Below are 23365 nucleotides of genomic sequence, written 5' to 3'. Positions count from 1 at the left end.
GAAGTCTTAATGTTTATTCATTTTTATCTCTAATATGCTTCTATGCTTAATCTTTCTTGATAATGCTTTTTAATGGTTTAGTTTTATGTTGATTTGACTAACCCCCAGACTAACCGTTTTATGGCGTTACACAACTTACATGGATTTTGATGTTGTAAGATGACACAAGCATTGAGATATAAGTGAACCAAGATGACCTGAGTGTTGCTTGCATAAAATAGACAAAAGTTGATATTTTTCTTATGCGAATTCAAAATTTCCTTGATGATATGTTACCAATCATGTCCTGGGACAAATTTGCATAGTACTAATAATCCACTTACAAACAGTAGACAAAGAAAAAATATCATGCTCCTTCCTCGCTTCTTTAGTTCAAGACATCCTTGAGTTGCTTAGGAGATATGATAACAAAAATCAATATACAAAAGTTGAACCGTCATGCCAAAGTGATCAAATCACGATTCAAAATAGATCATCAATTGAGTTTTGTTTTACCGATCCTGATGTTGAGTTTGATAGTGGATTTCAAAAATTGTGATCTATGTTGAACGTTGAGTTTTTTTGTGATCTTTGTTTTCAATGTGTTGTCTTACTGCTATTTTTTGTGTTGTTTTAAGCTCAAAGTGGATTGCCCCCAGTCTAGAAACAACCTTTTATTATGGATATATGCGATGATAACCAAGCCAGGGTGAGACATTACTGCAATGCTCGAGGTGTATGCGAGGTTTTTTGTTATGAATATGGATAATGATAGTGAAAAGTGGATGCATGACATATGCACCAATAGATGGAATAACCGATCTATCACAAATAGCGCCTGTTGCCAAGTTTTCACTACTTGTTGTTATTGCACCTTTTTATTTTTTTGTCTTTTCTTGCTTTTTTCCGTGCATTGGATAACTCAGGTGTAGAATCTTTTAAGATGGATGTTGTTGATATGCTCGTAAAAAATGTCTCGTTCTCGTGTAGATAGCTAATATGCCCCAGATCCACATGTTGATATGATGACGAATGGACCTAGCCAGTTTGGTTCAAATTTTTCCTTCTTTTCCCGATCCTGTTGATTACGGGGATTCTCTTTTAGTACCAAGTCACCAACTTGAAACATTATTTGTTTTACTTTGTGGTTGTAGCTTTTGGACATCCATTGTTGATATACTTTTAGATGATCAAAAGAATGCTAACGACGTTCATCTAGCAACTCCAATGCTTGTAGTCTAGATATACAGTATTCCTCATTTGAGAAGAGTCCTTTCCATGATACTCTAAGTGAAGATAGTTCGACCTCAATAGGGTGTGGCACTAGTAGGGGTGTGGATGCTGGTTCGGTATGCCCATGAGGTAGGGTTTAATTGGACATGCTAATCATGCCCAACATTGTTCACAATTTTCTTTAGGATTTTCAAAATGGTTTTGTTTGAAGCTTCCACTTGGAAATTCTCTTGAGGATAATAAGTGTGGAAAAACGATGTTGGATATGGAATCTTTCTCAAAGTTCTTGTACATCTTGGTTTTTGAAGGGTCTACCATTATTAGTGACAATAGAACTAGGAATTCCATATCAACAAATAATGTAGTTCAAAATAAAGGAGGATATTTACTTGTCGGTGATGGTGGTTAATGGAACAACTTAGGTCCACTTTGTGAAATACTCAGTGGTTGTGATTATGAATTGGTGTCCATTTGAGGAGGAGGTATGTATCTTATCCACGAGGTCGAGCCCCCATTGACATAATGATCATGATGTCATGAACGGTTGCAACTCCTATGCTGGTGCATGTATAAGATTTCCATGGATTTGGCATTTCTGACACTTCTTAGCAAATTGATAGGATTCTTTTTCCATGTTTGGCTAATAGTATCCCATTCTTAGAAGTTTCTTGGCTAGAGTAGGACTTCTTGAATGTGTACAACAAATACCTTCGTGAACTTCTCTTAAGGCAGTTTCAAATTCGTCACTTTCAAGACACTTAAGGAGAGTACCATCAAGACCTTGTCGGTAAAGTGTATGAGTTGTTAGGGTATAACGGGCTACTTGATGGATAAAGTTTCATTTTTGGTTCTAAGATAAATTAGGTGGAAGGGTATTGTCTTTTAGATAGGTATATATTTTTCCATAGGTTGAAGATTCAAAACTAAACAGGGGGCATACGACTTGGGAATCAGGATTGTCATAGGCAACGAAAAACAATTGTTCCACTAGAAACTCATAACGATTCTACCTTTCTGGTATTTGTAAAAGAGACGTGATGGTCACCATGGAATATACAACTTTGTTGTTTAGTCTTGGAATATATTCAAATTTGATTTTAACAAAGTATTTCTTAAAATCATACACCATTCTTTTGTATGACATCAACTTGTCATCCTTTGTCTGATAGTCATCATTGACCTAATTGATGACCAATTGAGAGTCCCCATAGACATGTAACTCTGTGATATTCCATTCCACTGCTACTTTGATGCCAGTGACCAGGGCTTCATATTTAGCTATATTGTTTTTGCAGGGGAACATCAACCTATAAGACTTGGGGATTGTGTGTCCTTGGGGAGTGACAAATAGGATTCCAACACTCGATCCATGTTGGGTGTAAGATACATCAAATTATAGTACCCATGGTTGTGTTGTAACTACTAGGACATCTATATTCAGGAATTCAATGTGCATCAGATGATTATCTTGCAATAACACTTCAGCTAACTAATCTGCTATTGCTTGGCCCTTGATGACTCTTTTGTCCATATATTGAATGTCAAACACACTCAATATCATTACCCACTTTCTAGTCTACCTATTACAACGACCTTGTTGAGGAGATATTTTAATGGATCTATCTTTGCTATAAGCTTGATTGTGTGGGATAACATATAGTGTCACAACTTTGAGATGCAAACTCTACATCCAAACAAGCCTTTTCAATGAATGTGTAGTTAAGTTCACAACCACTCAATGTTTTGCTAATGTAGTAAACAACTCTTTCTTTGCCTGTTGAATCTTCCTATGCTAGCAAAGCTCCCAAGGATACCTCAGTTTCTGAGATGTATAACATAAGTATTTTTCTATTATTGGCAACACTAATATAGGTGGATTCATTAGATATTACTTTAACTGAATAAAGGCTTCTTCACATTTTTCCTCCCATCTGAAAGGAACGTTCTTGTGTAGTAAATGAGTAAAAGGCAGATATTTGTCGGTCAGTTGTGTGACGAATCTTCTGATGGATTGCAACCTTCCTTGTAGAGATCTTAATTGGCTGATATTTCTAGGAGGTGGCATCTCCATAATTGATTGTACTTTTGCTAGATCTACATCAATGCCTTTTATTGACACTATACACATTTCTTTGGATTTAGCCACACATTGAATTTTTCCAATCATTGAAATATTTTATCCAGGATCTCTAAATGTCCTTCCCTTACGAATGATTTGGCTAGTAAGTCATCTACATAGTCCTCCATGAATATGTGCATCATGTCATGGAAAACTATGGTCGTGGCACATTGATAGGTTGCTCCTACATTCTTTAATCTGAAAGGCATGACATTCCAACAATAGGCACCCCATGGGCATGTAAAAGTTGTCTTGTGTTGGTCTTCAGGTGTTATTTTGATCTGATCGTAACCCAAGAAATCATCCATGAGTGATAACATGGTGTGTCCTGCTGTTAAGTCCACAATTGTGTCTATATTAGGTAAAGGAAAGTCATCCTTTAGGCAAGCCTTATCAAGGTCTCTTAAATCTGTGTATATTTTGATGTTCTTGTCCAGTTTTGATATAGATACAATGTTGGGCACAGTCAATTGGTCAGATGAATACTACATCTAGTAGTTTTTTTTAATTATGCTTTGACTAGAAGTGCTACATGTGGATGCATCTTTCTCAACTTTTGCTTTACTAGATTAGCTCCAGGAGCTATGGATAGGTGGTGCATGATTAAATCTAGATCTATTCGTGGTACATCAACATATGACCAAGAAAAATTGATTTTTTTTCTTTGAAAAACTTTGTGAAGTTTGGTCTCTCCTGATCTGTTAATGGTGCAACTAGATGTACAATCTTTGCTATTTTTGTAGTGTCGATATTTATTGATTGTGTTGGCTCAGTCAATGATGATCTTTCCTGATAATGCTCAGGAAGAGTGTCGAGTCTTTCATGCGTCAATGCCTTAGAGAGGTTTTCACTATTGAATACACCCTTTCTTTTTTCTTTTTTAATGATCCAACACTACCATTATATGGTTTTCACCATTAGATCAATTTTTTGCTTGATTTGTTTTGCGACTAAAGGACTTGGAACTCCCCTAGTTGAAAGTTTTGTTATGAGATCTGCTGGTGGAACATGTTTCTGGATTCACTAAACAAAGGTAACGGATAATAACATTGTCATCTTGGAAGATGGGTATATTAAGCGGTTTTGTTTGTTCCTAGTTGATAAGTTAAAGATGGTAAGGAATCATCTAGTGGGTTAAGGTCTAAGGTAGTAAGGGTCGCAATGGAAATATTGTCAAGGTTTGCGATAGCAAAGCTGACGTCTATAATATTACTCTCCTCGGGATCATCTATCTCGTTCTGAATTTGATCATCCTCACTAGAGTCATTGATATGTTGTGGTCCAAATTCAAATGGTCTAGACCCTGAGCTTCATCCTTCATAGGGTATTGGTGCATATGATTGTACCACATCAACATCCTTCTCATCACAAGATTCTTCAGATGGTGAATCCCATTCCCATTCATTGAATTTTTTTTCAGAACTAGCTTGCAATTTGTGGATTTGTTCATAGATATTTTGGGTAGCTTCTTCTTTCTTGATAGCAAGTTCTTCTTGTTTCTGCTCATATTCCTCATCTTATTGTTTAAGAATTACTTCTTCCTCTTGTTGTTTGTGATTTGGAATGTCCTATCCAAAACCTAGTCTCGATTTGTCTTTAGTATTTTGAGAAGGAAGTTGTATAGGTTCTATAATACCTTCTTTTCTTTAGCTAATAGGACCATTGCCATCATATCCCATGTTCTTCATGATTTTGAACCCTTTATCATATTACTCTGTCTGTACTCTGATATTTAAAGTTGCTTCTTTGGTTTCTTCTTCATCCTTGTATAGCCAGTTTAGGATGTCTTTATCATCAGATTCATCTGCTAGAGTTCCCGCTTTGACAAATGTACCATCAAAGAGCTTGATGGGTTGTGAAGATTGTTGTTTAGATATCAATGTGTTGTCCATGGGATCTTGGTGAAATTGGTAGTTTTGGTAGACATAGGGAATGTTCAAAGGAATACTCTCACATACCTTTATCTTTCATCTGAATATTTTTCTCAAAATCTAGTGATAGAGAATTGAGTTGGGTTTCATTGCTTGAGGAAGTAGAAGCGAGAACTTCCCTATTGTGTGGTACCAAGACATCTTGAATTGTCTTGAGATTGTTGCAATATTGAAACTTGGATTAGAATCTATTGGTATAGAGATTTCCTGTCCATTGCAGGGGAATTTCACACATTGGTGGTAGGTAGATGGCACTGCTTGCATTTCATGGATCCAAGGTCGACCCAAGAGTATGTTATAGCACAAGTCTATGTCGAAGACTTGGCAGATTGCATCTTTTTGAATTGGTCCCACTCCGATGGGCAATGCCACTAATCCTTCTAAAGTTCTCTCTTCATCATCATAAGCTTTAATGGTTATCCTTCTCTTAGGATCTATAGCCTCTTCCGAGAAACCTAATGCACATATAAGCTTTAAAGTAGAGATATTTAGACCGAATCCTCCATCTATTAATACATGTTTGATCCAATATTTATAGATTAAAACCTCGATATGAAGGGGAGAGTATTATGCGGAAGACTCAAGAATCTATTTCATCGTTCTCGAAAAATGATAGATTGTGAGGCATGGTAAAATTCCCCACCATGACTTGGAATTGATCGACATCCAAATTGTTTGGTACCATGGGGTCCACTAGAGCTCTTTCTAGAATATCCTTATGCACAAATGAGATTTTAAGAAGTTCTAGTATGGATATTTGTGTTGGCATCTTTTGTAATCGGTCTACTAGTTTGTATTGATATGAAGGAATAATAGATGTTTTAGATGTGTTTCATTTCAATACAAATTTAGACTGCCTTCGTGTGGTCACATTTACCGGTCTATATTCTTGTTTATCCTTGATTTTGATGACATTTATTTGATTCTCAGACGTTGAAATGTGATTGATGACATTATCATAAATATAATTCACTTTGGCCCCTTTGTTGTTTGATGAAGAGTGTTCTCCCTTTTCATGATTTTGGAAGAGGATCTTTGAATGCTCCATTATCATCATTTGTTTTATGTCCTTCCACCGTTATGCCACCTTTATCTATCAAGTCTTGAACTAAATGTTTTAATCTTTGGCAATCATTAGTTCTATGATCTTTGCTTCTATGAAACTCACAATAATACGCGTCATTCCACCATGCTAGTTTGACTTTTGGTTTGAAATCGCGTGTATCTGACAATGTTATGAGTTTATTTGCAAGGAGCTCTTTGAACGTTGATTCAAGTGATTGTCCCAAAGGTGTAAATTTTCTTTGATATGATGCAAGGGTTGGTTTAGATATGGTGTTATCTGGATTGTTTGAGGGTGTAGTACCTGATAAGTTTAAGATTGGTTGCTTTGGTTTTATGCTACGTGCGTCAACTACACCATCCTTAACAATGTTCTTGTTTCTTGTCCAGAATTTGGATTTGTCATTGTTATTGTTATTGTTATAATTATTAGAAAAGTTGGTGCCTTCTTTAGAGAATTTTAATACTCCTCTTTTAACAAAGGATTCCTCAATTTTGAGACCATTTTCGATCAGTTTTTTGAAACTTGGTGGACATTGTAGTTGGAGTCTAAAAGTCATCTCATTATTTAGATTGTTTGTAAAGATTTCCATCTTCTCTCTCTTAGGTATCGGACGAGAATATCTAGTAAATAATCGTCTCCACCTTTGTAAGAAAGTAAGGAATAATTCACCATTTTTTTGTTTTGTGTTACATAAGTCTAGCATAGTTATATCATGTTGGATGTTGTATAAATATTGAGATACAAATTTATTTACTAGCTCTTTGAATGTTCCAATACTTGGCGTAAGTTGATAGCCATTCCATGGTTTGTCCACCTAAACTTCTTTGGAACAACCTCATTAAATAGGTCTCATTGTGTGCGAATTCCAAACTCATGGTGCAAAATCCCCTCACATGGTCTTGTGGGTCAGTTTTACCATTGTATTTGTCATATTTGGGAATTTTACAATTTGGTGGAAACGGTATCATGTTCAAATTATGATCAAACTGATAGGGACAAATGTCCTCCAATGAATATCTTTTTGGACATTGGTTGATGTGTTGTTATTGATGTCAACATATTCTTGTGTATATTCTTGTGTTGCAGTTTGGTTGAATGAGTTGGTTTAACTTGTGTATTGCAGATGAGATGATGCATATAAAAAGGTTTTTGGTATATTATTTGTAGATGATTCATTTCCATTTGCAGAGGTCCGCATGATGTTTTGATTGAGTTATGAGATCCGGTATTGAGGTTGATATTCAGTTGTTAGTGTTATTTAGTATTTTGGTTCGTGCTCTATATTGCTTTGTAATTTCTATATCTTTAGTTGTGGACGTATGGGATGTGTTTTGGATGTTGATGTGTTTCCTCAGTTCGGTTCATGATTTGGAAATACATAAGCGAATCTTTCAGGTTGACAGCCAGTTATGTTGGTGTTCTTAAACTCCAATAGTGAGATGATGATGATTTTGATAATTCGAGTTATCATGGTTGTTGTGGTGTAATTCACATTGCTTGTGAATATCTCTAGATTGTGTTCTATGCAAATTGGTGGTCCGTATTGATTATTGTGTGCGTTATTGAATATTTTCTTTGTTTGGTGACATTCTTTGTGTTATGAAACACTCTTGGAGGTTGTAGCATGTTGCAGATGATCGAGACATAATTGTTGGAGGTGTTGCATGTTTGAGGTATAGATCTGGGTCCAAACTATGTCTTAGCTGACATTGTTTTGGTCCGCATGTATTGGTGTAGCATGTGAGGTTATTATTTTATAATTTGTATTGAGGGTTTAGCCGACCTTGAAATAGAGGTTGATGTCTTGTATAAATAAATGTAATAATCATGTAAGATGTATGTCTATGATCTTTGAGCATGTGTATGATTGAGTTGTATGTGTGAACAAGTTATTTAATCTTTAGGAAGTGTGAAGGAGAGAAGAAAAGTGTTGCAGAGCAGACTGTGTGCTTAACTGGAACTGTACTCAGGCATATGGAGATGTTGTTTCCATAGTTCATGTAATTTGAATTATTGTCCAAATGCTTTTGTAAGTTTGCGAGACTTCCCTAAAGGTTGTAGCCTTTATGGGTTTCTTGTTTGAGCAGTGAGATCTAGGTAGTGTGCATAAATGCATGTGCATTCACTATTGTAATATTTTATTTACTCATAATAGGGTATTATCTCATTGTGGGTAGGTTCCTGCCATGGTTTTTCCATTGACCGGGTTTTCCATGTTAAAAATCTTGGTGTTACGTGTGTTATTGATGTGGTGTTGTTTCACGCTTTAACTGTTAATTATCATATTTGATTTGTGGTTTGAGTTGCAGAAAGTTTTTGAGCAAACAGATTCACCCCCCCTCAGTTTGCTGCATTGTTGCCAACATATCTCCTCGTTGTTCCCCTTTGCATGTCTTGTATATGATGTTGAAGAGCCTAAATTTGTTGGGTCAAAGCGCTTAAGGGATTATTATCATTAGTTTTTGCCTCAAATTCAATTACCTTGGATGGGGAATGACTTTAATATGTGATTTCTTGTTGAGGTAGATTGGACAAGGAGATTTGAGCACTTCTATTGAAAGTTTGGGACAAGGCAGATCTTTGTCAAAAGACACGGGATCTCAAATATTCTTCATCAAACTCATTTCCATGACCATGTAGATAATTACAAAAATGGTGTAGGAATGTATGATATTTTAACAAGAGTTTGTGATTGTATAGAGAAAGATTCTCTCCTTTAAGATTTATTTTTGACTAGGTTTCCCTTTTTTCAATCGACAGTAAATGGTCATACAAGTGATTGAAATCATTTTAAACTTTTGATCCTTTGTGGTGAGTGCCAATTGAATATGAGATACCTAAGTGAAATAGGAAATATCCTTCCTATTGATAAGACTAGGATAATCTGATTTGTAGCCTTGTTTCGTGATAAAGGATGACATATCCTGATAGTGAAACTCTGCTAAAAATCAAATATTAGACTGATAATTGAGCACTTTAAGGTGTTTGATCCAAGTTTATATGAAATGGTTGTACTTGCAATAACCAGATTTTTCTTAAGTTTATAACCAATGTGATAAAAAGAATCTCACCTCTTAAAAGGGTGCCCGTGAGAAAAGTTGAATCCCACTCTCTGTCTGAGGTGTTAACAGGTCCATGCGCTAAAATATCAAATCAATGCACTACTCTGTTTCATCTATGCGCTATGTTGTCCTCTGGATGCGCTAAGCTGTCCTATATATGTGCTAAATTGGGGCTAATTGAAGTATTTTGATAGTGTTGGAAGTTGAAAATTTTGCTTTCCTAATTCACTACTATTGACACTTGATGCACTAATGTTTTTTTGCCGATGCACTACTATATTACTTCTATGCGCTAAAACAAGACTTGTATGCGTTGTTAGACTGTGTGTATGTGCTAATGTTTGAAGTAAATGCATTAATATGTTCTGTTGATACGCTAAATTGCTCTGTGATTGGAAATTTTGATAGTTTGACTGTGTTTTGAGTGTTTAATGGATGATCTTCTAAAAAATTATTGAAAATACAACAAAAAGTAATAAGACAATGGTTTCGATTTGTTGCACCTTATGATCTAAACAAGAAGTGTATATATTTAAGGATCTTTTCAAATCCCCTTTGTATCTCACTGGTTTGAAAAATAAAGACACGTTAGTTAGATTTTTCTATTCTCAAGGGTCATTAATAATACCACAACCCACATCTTGGAACTCCTTAAGCTCAAACAACCTTGTCACACCTTAGGGTGTGCCCCTTTTTTTTGCCTTTTTTCAGAAGTTGAACCAAAGAGAATTTCTTCTCAATTGGATCATTTTCTTGGGAGTTGTATGGTGAGTTTTTGGGGGTAGATTCTTTCCCACCCTTGCACTGTGATATTATAATATTTGGATAACTGACTCAACTTGGCTTCTATACTTAAAGTTCATAGTAAGGGTTCTATTCAGTGCGTCAATGATAAACTCCCTCAAGAGGCTTCCCAACCTTTAGAACAAAAGCTTTGCATATCTCAAGGATACTGGGGGAAGGTTATCAATGAACACTACCATTGGATGTGATTTTCATCACAATCCACATTTGATTATAGTGAGTTGGAATACTTGGCATTAGCTGTTCCCACTTAGGTCGTTCCCCTCTCATCGATCTTATGGGCTTCTCAAGAGGGCAGGGATGCTAAAGGTGTTACCTTAATGCAAAAATTGAAAGTGAGTTTGGAATTTTTGGTCACCCAACTAAGGGGAGAGCATAGGCCTATCACAAAACAAAGAAATATGGTGTTCCTTAACCTTTTAATTAAGCTAGATTCATAATTTATTCAAATAAAATAAATCAAGAAAACCTTGCAAGCATCATTAGTAGTTTTAAATATAGTCTTTGATAGCTTATTGTTTTAGATCTTTAGTCTTTTACAATATATTCGGTACCTACAAAACAAAATAATACAGATTAGTCTCGAATTTTTCAAATTCTGTCAAAATAAGCAGATGTGCTAAAGTTTGCAGTAAATGCGCTAATAAAAAATAGTGTATGCGCTACTTAATAACTCCAATGCACTATTATGATGACTCAATGTGCTAACATAACTTAATGAGAATATAATGGTCTTGTTGATGCACTGAAAATCGACGTATATGCGTTGCTCTAGACCTCCAATGCAATATAACTAGTTTTCTATGCGCTAAAATTCAAACTCAATGCGCTACAATTTGCAACCTATGCACTATTCTGGGGCTCTGTTAAAAACTTGTCCTTGAATTTGTGAGAAAATTGTTAAAAATTTGGGGACGAGCCCCACGGTGGGTGCCAAAAATGTGTGTAATAAATATGTGACAATCAATCAACAACAATGTAAATGACACGCCACTGAAACATTATATAAAAGAGGATTTAATTGATAAGTAAACTAAACAAAACAATCCTTCAAAAGAGTTCCATTGTTTCTCTATCTCTAAGGATTCCTTAAGTCATGATTTTGCTTTCAGATCATTGAGCACTTGACTTTTAGAATGACAACCTAAAGAATGAGTGCTTCGGTAATGATCTATATTATGTAATTAAGAGCTATGAGATAATAATGTCAATGATTTCTATAATTAATCTATGATAATGGAAATGCCATGCTATTGATGATGAGAATGCTATGCTATTGAAAACAAGATTATCATCTAAAATGCTTGTGTGTGAGAGAGACAAATAGAGACAAAATCTAGATCTTGAGATTGAGACTTGGGGCCCTTGATAATGAAGGAATGAATCCTATTTATAGATGAAATAGGCCAATAGAGGGATGAGATTCAATTGATTGAAGAAGGGTTAGGATTGCTTGATGAAGGGGTTATCCTCTATCCATGTGCTTTCCTTCAAGCCAATAATATGCTGACAAGTGTCAACATGGGAAGGCTTGAGAGGAGAGGGACAAAGCATTAAAAGCTTGGAGAGACATGATGGTTACCATGGATGGTTGGGTTAAGGTTAGGTTAATGGATAAATCTTTTATCCAAGGGGTAAAGGAATGTGCAAAGGTTAAATGGTTAGATTGGTCAAAGCATTAAATGCTTGAAGAAACTTGACGATTACCATGGATGGTTGGTTTAAGGGACAAGTCTCTAACCAAGGGTCAAAGGTGGGTTAGCTTGGAAAAGTCTTTTAATGCTTTGTTCTAGCCTTAAATGTTTTTAGGAGACTTTGAGGGTTAACTCGTGGAAGGAAAAAGCTTTTAATGTTTTGTAAGGGCCTTACATGTTTTGAGAAGTGTCTCTTCTCTAGTCCTTTAGTTTAGGAATGTGCAAACACTTAGAGTGGGGTTAGGCTAATAATAGGGGTTTAGTCATGATGAGGAGAATGATTAGTGTGCAACTTGCATTTTCTAGAAAGTGCAAGTGGGTGAGGGTTTTAAATAAATATTTATTTATTTAAATGTGAGGGATGAGATTTAGGGATTTTAAATAAATATTAATTTATTTAAATGTGAGAGGGGATTTAATTAAACAAATATAATTTATTTATTTAATTAATGGTTTGAGTTTGGTTTAGTGAATTAAATTAAATAATTTATTTAATTAATAGAAGAAGAGGGTTGGGGTGATTTAATTAATAGTTGAAAAAGGAGGAAGGATTAATTAAATGTGAATTTAATTAATAGTTGGATGAATGATAATTAAACAAACATAAAATTCATTTAATCAAGTGGACATAAATAAGTGTCTACAGTAGCCATAGAAATTGCTGGAACCATGTTGAGGGTTGTCGGGACGAAACTATCTATGACCCCTTGATTTCGTTAATACCTAGAATAAAAATCAGCTCCTATTAGTTTGGTTCAACAATAACCAGAATGATCTCCAATCTAATTCCCTCCAATTCAATTCATTCTTCAATTTCAAAAGGGGCTCGTATTTCATCCACAAATGAATTTGCAAGGAAGCAGTTGCCATCACAAGCTAACGATTTGGTTATTATGGATAGTTGTGTCCAATTATTTACCCTCCTATGTTTATTTTGTAATTTTTATTTGTTGCTTTGGCTGGTGGTTTCTATAAATTTTCCTTTTTAGATTAAAATCTGGGATCTATTGAGAAATCCGAACACCAATAAAAGAAGAAAACATACTAAAAGAAAAACTAAAATGTTTGCTAAAACAATCTCCATGGAGTGAATTAATTGAAAGTAAGATACAAAGCTATTAAACACTCCATGAAATCGAACACCAAACTACCAAGACAAACTAAACCAAAGAGAAAACATAAACAAGATAAGGCCAATCAACACTTCTTTTCTTCTTGGATCAGATAACTATATTACCAATATCTTTTTAATTAGATGTGGGGGGTCCTTGCATGATATTTGTTTATACATACTAATTCTTTTACTACTTTACAATAAAAATCATTGTTATAATTCTCATCCCACAAATTATACACCTAATAAATCCCATGTATATCATACCATTAATAAACAAAAACTAATCTACTAAAATTATTTAATTTAGGCTTCTATATTATTTGATATTTTTTACAGAGTGGTTAACATTTTTAACACAAAGAAACTTAAATTAATATTTTTTCTATCTTTTAACAAAATAGTTTTTTTTCAAAGCTTGTATACTTTTGAATTTGTTCAATATGTTATATAGAAATGTTGGAAACTTGTTTTTCCTTTTATTTAATGGTAATTTCTATGTTTGTTGCATGTACCCATAGTTTTCAAAGCATAGAATGTTCATGTTCAAATGCATGATATAAGACAAAACAATCTATTAACAATTGTCCATAAGATATTTTCTAAACTTTGTTAGTCAATAGTGACAATAAGTTTATCTTGTATAAAAATACAATATTATTATATTATTATATTTTTATTGAATGATGTTGAATTGCAATAAAACTAATATATATATCTTTTAAAAATCTATATAAAAAATAGCTCTACATTTTGTGTCTATTTTTTAATAAGTTTCACATATAAATGCAATAGATACTTGAAAAACATATCTCTCACTTTTCATATATAATTTTTTTTAAAGATATCTATATTAATATAAATATCTTAAACAAAGGAAGGATGATCTTCTATACAATTCAAGGGACAATGTGAAATGAAAGGATCCAGATGAACATTAGATCAAGATCAACTTTGACGAGGCTCCAAGGGGAAACCCTTGGCCAAGTAGAGTCGGGTGTGTTGTTAGAGACCATTTAGGAAGAGTGCTTTGCAAGAAAGCTAAATATTTGGGGAGTCTACCAATAATATGGTAAAATTCTAGGCAACTTTTTTGGGGCAAAAATGTGGATTAGCAATTAATGCAAAGTGGGTTCATTTAGAAGGAGATTCCTTAATTGCTGTAAACACCCTTTGACATAATTCGATGCCCAATTGAAAGTTAGGATTAAATTACTTTGTTGGGACTATTAATGTTATTCGTCGACATAGGAAAGCGGTAAAGAAATTCCTCTCCCCTGCTTGGTGGATGCATTGCCAATTGAGCAAAGGTATGCAGTGGTAAGAAGGAATGCTTTGTTCTAAAGAAACTTTTGGATTTGTCTAAGGAAGGTAGTGCTGGGTGGTTGTAAAACTATTTGGTTTCAGAGGGCCTTGTCAATGATGGTGAGGAAGATGTTGCAACTAGGAGTGTGAACAATCGTTTCTTATGGATGAGGCTTGTTAAGGAAAGTGGAGTTGGTGACCCACTCAGATTGTGGTCTTGATTGTTTGGTCAAGGCTCAAGTGACTATGACAGCTTGCGACAAGGAGGATAAGGTTACTGGTTAATTCCTACCTCGTTTACTTTGTAATGTATATGAACACTTGATATTGATTAGTACTGATAGAAGTTAGGTAGATCTCCTATTTTGTGGTCAAGTGTCATTTTGGAGGATATTATAGATGATAGACATAGTGATATGTGTCTTTTGGTTGACTATAAATGATAGAACAACATTTTGTTTATCTACTAGTCTTATACGAAAATGTAACTACTATCTTGATATAATACAAAAGTGCTACCCCTAGCAGCTATTTAATGATAAAAAATATCTCAAAAATAAAGATAAAAATTAAAAACTATTTTCTTTTTCAAAAATTATTTTATTTATGAAAAGTTATAGTATTAATAGATAAAAAAAAAATCCTTATGGAAGCATACTCTCCATTATCTCTAATTCTTGAAACTTTTGAAATTAAGATTTAAAAATGGTTGTTCAAAAGATGGGGATTATTTAACAAGGGACGAGATCAACAAAATAAACAGCCAGCCTTGATAAAAGTCAGAAGTTAAGAGTCGAATTATGGTCGTATCCCACACAAAAAGTATATCAAATGAATTATCGTTTGCCATTACAAGTTGAATTGTGTTCGAATTATGGTGGAGAGCAGAAGCATTTGCAGATCCCTTCCCTTTCTCTTTTGTTTTGCTTCGTCGCTTTACAGGCGTAAGGATTGGAGAGGCATATGTTATTGAACGGCTCTGTTGCAGCACCTTCTGTTTTTTTTGCAGCAGACAGCGTAATCGATATTGGAAATCTTCAGCATGTTCTTTGTTTGTTGTTCGACCAGGCCAACATTTCAAAAAGTAGCTGTTGCTGCTACAGAGTAGCTATAGAAATTGTTTGAGCCATGTTGAGGGCTGTCGTGAAGAAAATATCTGCTACCCCTTTAATTTCCTTAATACCCAGAACGAAAATTAACCCCTATCAGTTTAGTTCAACAATAACCAGAAGAACCTCCAATCCAATTCGCTTCAATTCAATCCATTCTTCGATTTTAAAAGGGGCTCGTTTTATATCCACGGCTGAATCTGTAGAGAAGCAGTTGCCATCGCAAGCTGATGATTTGGTTATTACGGACAGTTGCGTCCAGGTATTTACCCTCCTGTGTTTATTTTGTAATTTTTATTTTCTGCTCTCGCTGGTGGTCTCTACATATTTTCCTTCCTAGATTAAAATCTAGGATCTATTAAGAAACTCCAACACCAACAAAAGAAGAAAACATAGTAAAACAAAAACTAAAAAAGATACAAAGCTGCTAAACACTCTGGCGATTCTCGCACCAAACTGCTAAGACGAACTAAACCAAAGAGAAAACAGAAACAAGATAGAGCCAAGCAACACCCCTTTTCTTGTTGGATCGGAAAACCATATTACCATTATCTTTTTGACTAGTTGCAGGGGTCCTTGCATGATATTTGTTTATACATACAATTTAATATTATTTTTTTTTACCATTTTACAATAAAAATCATTGTTATAATTTTTATCCCACAATAATACACCTGATAAATCCCATATAATCATACCATTAATAAACAAAAAATAATGTACTAAATTTATTTAATTCTAACAAAATTTTAGCCTTAAAAACTTATGAAATGAAATGAAAGATTTTAATGACCTCCACGAGATTAAACAGTCTATGGGACTGAGGCAACCAACTTCAATTTATCTTTAAATTCTTTTCCATGTCGGATCTCCTGCTATTAATCTTGACTAGTAGGCTGGCTGCCTGATTAATCATGTCTTCTTCAAATAGTTGATGCATGTTGTCAACCTTCAAACTATTTTCATATTGATTATGAATATCCTCATAAGCCGTGCATTCCATGATGAAATGCTGTTCTGTTTCCACCGCTTCCTTATTGTAGAAAATGCAAACTCTCTCTTTCCAAGTTTCCTTGGGTATCTTCCACCTCTCAGTCTCACACCTAAGATGATGTGATCCTGTCCTTAATTGTGCAACTATTAGCCTCGCTTTCCCTTTAATAGCTACCCCTAAATATGTTTTTTCACCATGATCCTTTGCTGGGTTAAACTTTTTTGATATAGTATGTTTTTTTCAGTCCAATCTGTTTTGTCCACATAGCAGTTCCAAATTTATCAATCACATAACTTTTTATTCCATCATTGGTGTTAGGACATTCTTGCAAATTGATGCCCCATTTGTTAATCCATTTGTTGTTTTGCTTCATCCACGATTTTTTACTATGACTTAGCACCCCTTCTACAACCATTTTGGGCTTACGATGGTTATCCATGTTTTCAATCTTCTCTAAATAACTTACTAACCGGGTTATTGCCGATGCCTCCAATGGGAAAGTTCTAGCTTTAGCCAAAAGGGTTTCATATGGGACTGTGGTTTTCTCTTTGAGATTACTTGCTATTAGATGCTTTTGGATTCTTTCTAGTTGTCTCCAACTGCAGTTTGACATGTTGCTTCCCCACACTTCACACTCATAAAGGACAACCGGTGTAACTAGCAAACCAAAAAGGGTTTCCTTTGTTTTCCAATCCTAAAGTTCAGCTTTTCTGCACTTATTTTGAAGTAAATGAGGCTTTCCAACCTCCTTGTATCCTTTTTGTTCTACAAGTCTCCTAATTGAGCTTATAGTGGAAATCAATCCCAAGATACTTGTATTCTTTTACTATTTCAAGTGGGTTGCCCTCAAAGATAAAGGTAATTTGCTTATCTTTTCTATTCAATGAGAAAATCATGATTTTGGTCTTGGTGGTGTTCACTTGCATCCCAACTTCTTGACAAAAGTGTTCTAAGGCCTTTAGATGTTCGCTCAACCCATGAGCTGTTTTTGAAATTAGGATAAGATCATCAACATATAAAAGTAGTTTCACCACATAGCTTGTCAAATGAATACCATCCCCATTTGTCTTGCTTAACCACACTTTTGTAATGTCCCCATTCGGGATTCACCTTGATTTAGTCCTAAAACAACAATTCTAACTTAAAATGAGAATTGTAATACATTTATCAATATAATTTCATTGATTCTAAATACATTTTTTCTATAATATTTAAATCATAATGCTAAGAATAATTTTGGAAGATGGAACTTATCTTGATGGCTTCCTTTGATTTATATACTTATATACATATGTGCTTTTATATTGTAGACTTCTGCTCTGCTAGATGGATCCGAATCTGAAAAAATAAATAGCTCATACTCCCTCTCTAATTCTGCTCAACTATTTCCCTTTGGTTTTGCTCAAGATCTTCCTTTATTCCATATACATTCTTCTAGTTAAATTAGGCTTTTATGATATCTTTATTTTAAATATTTCTTTGAACATATGAATATTCATCGTAAATAGTTTACTTCTATTTCCTCCATACAAATCTGCAGTACTGTTCCACTTATATTCCCTCCGCGGCTATCTTTATGAAGCAGGCTCTTTTTTCTTCTTATAGACTGGATGCCTTCAATAATATTGTTGTTGTTACAATGCCTCTCTTAATTGCTGCTCTTCAGGGGTATATTAGATCATACCAAGACCGCTGTATCTTAATTCCTTTGTTCTTGATATTTACGTTGCTTCCTTATTGACCTTATGTCTCATGTATGATATGCCTATGCCCATTCTTTTTGTCTGATTTCGATCCTTTGTCCCTGAGAGAATGATGGATGCTGTTTTCTGATTCTATTACTTAGTTTAGGCGCTAGTGGCTTAGTAGAATGGTGGATATACCATGTCTTCTTATTGTCTTAAGTTCTTAACGGCTTGCTATGATGTAAATAATACATAATCCCAAAGTCTGGAAAATATTAAATAAATAAAGTCTTCCCTTAGGCATTGATGATTATTGGTGATCGACCTTAATAATCCATCCCACGATACTGAGTGATGGCCATTGTTCTCTATCCTCTTCAATCGGGGCTCTATATACTCGTCAATGATGAACATGAATGATTCCAATTAGATCAGTGAGACCTCCATGTGAATAATATGTTGGTATGTTTGCTGGTGCGCCAAAAGCTCGAGCTGTCAATGAACGACACAAACACTAGACTTACCCAGATCCACGAGAGGTGGTTAAGCCATGTCGCAAACCCTGAAGGAGGTGCTGACCACCAAGTCAACAATCTCCCCCTTAGCACCGACTGAGGGTTCCACACTAACGAAATGAAGTAGACCTCCCGGGATTCAAACCCGTGATCCAAGGCTCTGATACCAATTGTTGCGCCAAAAGCTCGAGCTTTTGGCGCAAGGGCAAATATACCAACATAATAGTGATTGTGCTTCCGGATTGGATGTTTGTCGGGCTTATTTGGTGTAATATGATAATCCCCCAAGGGTCAATGCTCTTGTCAAAGATCCAATATTGGAATGTATATGTCGTAATTACTCCATAATGGAACGGTTTGATACCTTCCTATAAATCCCTTATAATATATGTCCATGTTGTCCCTTACCGACCCTCCTTTAATATGTCACGAAGGGATACAAACATGGGTTGCCACCTTTTAATGATGGCACCTTTTGACATAAGACTCTTCATTGCATGTCAAACCTCCCATGGTAATTTGCACCTAACATACAATTTAGTTAACTTAATCTTTCTTTGAGTGACAATAATGATATTATATTGGTTTTCTTGTCAATCGCTAATCAATGGAGTCAACCACTTCTGCTGCCGTGTCGATCTCTTGGTAATGTCCCTTTACTCGTTACCTCCCAACGTATGTGCCTTACATGATCTGCTCTTTTCACAATGATTATCGAGGTTGCTTATCTGTAACTAGTAAGTCACATATTTATTTATCTGCTCTCCTAGAAAATTGACTATTACATAAGGTTGACTAACGTACACAATTCTCTCTCTTTAATATAAAAAGTGCTCTTGTCATAAAGCATAGGCTTATTCACTATCCTCATCCTCGTCATTCATAAAGATAATACAAGGAGCTTTCATAATATTAACAATATTCGATGGGGTTCAGTTTGGGGACATCACCGCTTCCAACTTATCCATGTGAATAGACCAAAAATTGTAGGAGATAGAGGGCAACCTTGCTTAACTCCAATGTCACTACCAAAGCATTCTGACATACCTTCACTTGTTTTGACTTTCGCTCTAATCTTCTCATAAAGTCTATGAACAGCTGCTCTAAACACATCTGGGATGCCTAATTCTTCCATTTTATTCCATAGTTTGTTTCTAGGTACCGTGTCAAAAGCTTTCTTAAAGCCCACAAAACAGTATTAAGCTTCCTCACCTTGAGTATCCCAAATTATTTCTATCAAGTGTCTAAGGGTGATATAGCGATCAATGGTAGAATGTCATGATCTAAAGCCACCTTGATCTTTTGCCCTTTAACCTTCATTTTCTGCCCAACTGCCGATCCTTCGCACTATCATGCTGCCATAGAGCTTGCCAAAGAGGGGATTGACCATAATTGTGCGGTAGTTAGATGGATCATTGATATCCACACTTTTGAAGAGAGGGATGACCACACTGGTAGTTCACTCCACTGGAAAACCATCTTGATTGACATCATTGAAAATTCTGTTTATGTGAGGGGCAAGAGTCTCGCTCCCCCACTTAAAAAATTCAGCCTGTAACCCATCTATGTCTTGTGCTTTACCATTCACTAAATTCTTTATTCCTTGTTTAATATCATCCACCGTGAAAATCTCCATAAATGTTTTAACCATAGGTGGGAAGTTTTTCTCGTGAACCCATTCATAAAGGAGCCTAGCATAATCTAACCACTAGGCATCTAAAATATTGTTTTCAGTCTTCTTTCTCTTTTGCTGCAATTTCTTCCAAAAACCCTTGGGATTATGTTTTCCAAGAGAGATTAGTTCTTTCCTTCTTTCATTTACATATTTTTCTTTTTTTAGATTGCACCAATTTTTCATATTTTTTCTTGTGTTCTTTGTCCATTCTACTCTCTTTTAGTGATCTCTTGGCTGCCTTATATTCTTCATCATACCATGGATTTGCTGGGAAGGTGTTTGCAACCCCCCTTTTGGGGTGAGACCTTTTGCATGCACTTAAAGTCTTGTGAATTATCAGGATTAGCAAGCTATTGTGAATGTGGACATTCATTTCTTTGGTTGCTTTATCCTCCATGTTATTTGTTAGATCGTTGAAATGTTGCTTAAGCACAGCACTAAAGATTCTCTATTCTCTTGATTTATGAGGATCCTACCCTTGGGAAGGGTTTTCTTTTGCATATTTTGAACTCCTTTATTATGTTGACTTCTTGGAGAAACGCTTAGTTTATCAAGAAGAGGTAAGTGATCAGATTTCATCTCAATAGGGCAGTCCCTGATATCAAACTCCAACAATCTAGAAATAAAACTCTGGGAACAAATCACCTAGGACACCACACTTTGACCATTATGAGTTTTATACGTGATACCCCTGACCTCGGCCTTTCTCTCATGCCATTGCAAATAACCATGCCAAACAAACTACAAAGTCCCAGTAATTCTGCCCCAAACTGAGTCACCTTGCCAGTACCATCTTGTGAAGTTCTTTCCCAATAATGACCACCACCTTCCTCTAAACACAGAGGGTTGTTTTCTCCTCTTTCTTCATTGTTTAATTGGAGGGATTGATTATTAGCTGTCCTTGCATTAAAGTCACCCAATAGCACTATGTCCCCAAGTGTGCTGAAAATAGAGATATCTTTTTTTAGTGAACCATAGGGATCTTCGCTGTCTAAATTTCTCTTCCTATTGTTGGTGTCTGAAGTACCCAAAGATAATTTATCCTCTCTTGAAAAATCACCGCGTATGCTAAGATTGCTAGAAGATCATACGACGATTCCAAGGTTTCTTTAGTCAGGTCTTGACGTGTGGATAAGCTCAATGGGTGTTGTGATTTGCTTGTAATACACAAAGGGACTTACGCTTGGATTGTTCAATTCACAATGAAGGTTTAGACAATGAAGCTCTATCATTTGGGACTTGGATCATGGAAAAATTGAAAAGGAGACAAGGGTTTAGAAGTTCTAATCTATTCCTAAGAATTCGAGAGACGGTATTGGTTTGATGACCTCAATAAACCACACTTTGCTTCGCTCATTCACGACAACTACACAAAGTGGGTGCAATCTTCAAAGGACGTGCTTATGATTTGGAAGTTAAACATGCACAAAGGAAAACTCAGACTAACTTTGCACAGTGAATGAAAATCATCCATCAACCAAAAGTATGAGTGGAGATACACCATAAACCAATACTTATCAGATCTTTCATTCATTTTACATACATGAAATAAAATCTAACTAATGTGTTGAGGAAATTGAAAACCTCGCTAATCATTTAAATAAAAGAGATTAGAAGGCCTTAAGAGAAAGCACACAAGTAATGTATTATCTGAAAATGATCTTCACGCAACAATATTTCAAAAACCTCACCACACTCTCCAAATGAGAGGAGGCAACCTTATATAGGAGTCCAAAAAATTTGAGCGGCCAAGATCAAACAGTGATCAAGGGCCCAGATTGAAAGATCAAAACCCTAATTAGGATTTGTTACAACTAACTACCCTTCAACCAATAAGAAAATTACATTTGGGGACACTTGTCCTTCTTGCTAAATATGAACCATCAATGAAAATAGAAGGTTGTTGCATTGTGAAGTGTGCCCTTCTAGAAGCTTCTGTGGATAAGTTAGGTTCATTAAACCTAGACATGTTGACTTGGTACAATCTGATTGGTTGGAAGATGACGAGGCTCCACCTCAACGTGTTGGATGTCTTACTTGAATTCTCCAATTTGTGTGAAGAAATTGTCTAAGTATGGAAATTTGATTCTTCTTGTCACCATCTGATTTTGATTGGGAACTTTTTTTTAATTTCTTCAGGAGATGAAATCCTTCACGAAGTTGTATGGATGAAATTCCTCAAGAAGTCTGAAATTCTTTTCAATAAATCTGAGGACTTTTCTTTCTTGGTGCCTTGAGATTCTTTCAAGTGTCTTGAATTTGAAGAAGAATCCCTCTATGCCTTCGCCGTAATGGAGGAATTTGGAATTTCTTCCTATGAAATAGTTTTTTCCATACTTTGCCAAATTTTGGCCATCTTTATGCTTGGACGAACCTTGCTTGTGGACTTGTCTTCAATTCTGAATTTGGCTCGAAACTCCACTTGTGTTTTCTGCAATGATCCCGCCTCAGCCATCATCCCAAACCTGCAAAACCAAAAGAAAATTAAGTTAAAGTTCTATCTTTGAGTGTAAATTTTGAAGGTTTGATGGCAGAGCGTGTTCTGATTTTGGTCCCTTTTACTCCAATTCCTCAACTCTTTTAGCCTTTAACAAGCTGCGAACACTTAGAAATTCTAGAAACCCTTGAAAACTCAATTTGATTTGAAGTTTTGGGAGTGAAATTTGTCTTTGATTGCTCTGAAAATGAACAACTTAGTCCCAAAATCTGTGAAATGAATGTTGAAATTAGATTCTAATCCTAGAAAATATGTGAAAATGAGACTAAGTCCCTGAAAGCTCCATCCAAAACCTCGAAAAGTAGATTGAAAACTCAATAAATCTACCTTGAATACCCCTGTCGCCCTCAAAATTTAGGCAAGAAATGAATAGAAAGGATGTTTTAGAAAATCCTTGATCTGTTCTTGAAGCTTTGAAATAATCTTCTCTTCAAGTGTCTTGCTTTCCAAACTCGAACTGTTGAAATGAAAGAAATGAATGAATGATTCATTCTTAAAGAGTTCGAACCTCACAATTAGAAACCTAGTCAGTCCTTCCAAATTCGAACTAGATTTGTTTCTATTTTTCTTTCATTCATTGAAC

At 35.3% G+C, this 23365-nt stretch overlaps 1 protein-coding gene across 1 annotated transcript in view; it reads left to right on the top strand.

Moving 5' to 3' along the window:
• The first annotated feature begins 15068 nt into the window (after nt 1–15068).
• LOC131855903 (iron-sulfur assembly protein IscA-like 2, mitochondrial) overlaps nt 15069–23365 on the top strand; it is a 73666-nt gene continuing 65369 nt past the window's right edge. Inside the window, exon 1 of the mRNA XM_059207755.1 lies at nt 15069–15678. Within this exon, the coding sequence (XP_059063738.1) occupies nt 15436–15678 (243 nt within the window). The 5' untranslated portion in view covers nt 15069–15435. The remainder of the gene's footprint in view (nt 15679–23365) is intronic.

Source organism: Cryptomeria japonica, chromosome 7 (assembly GCF_030272615.1).
Source record: "Cryptomeria japonica chromosome 7, Sugi_1.0, whole genome shotgun sequence".
Classification (NCBI taxonomy): Eukaryota; Viridiplantae; Streptophyta; class Pinopsida; order Cupressales; family Cupressaceae; genus Cryptomeria; species Cryptomeria japonica.
This window is presented reverse-complemented; position numbering and strand designations above follow the sequence as displayed.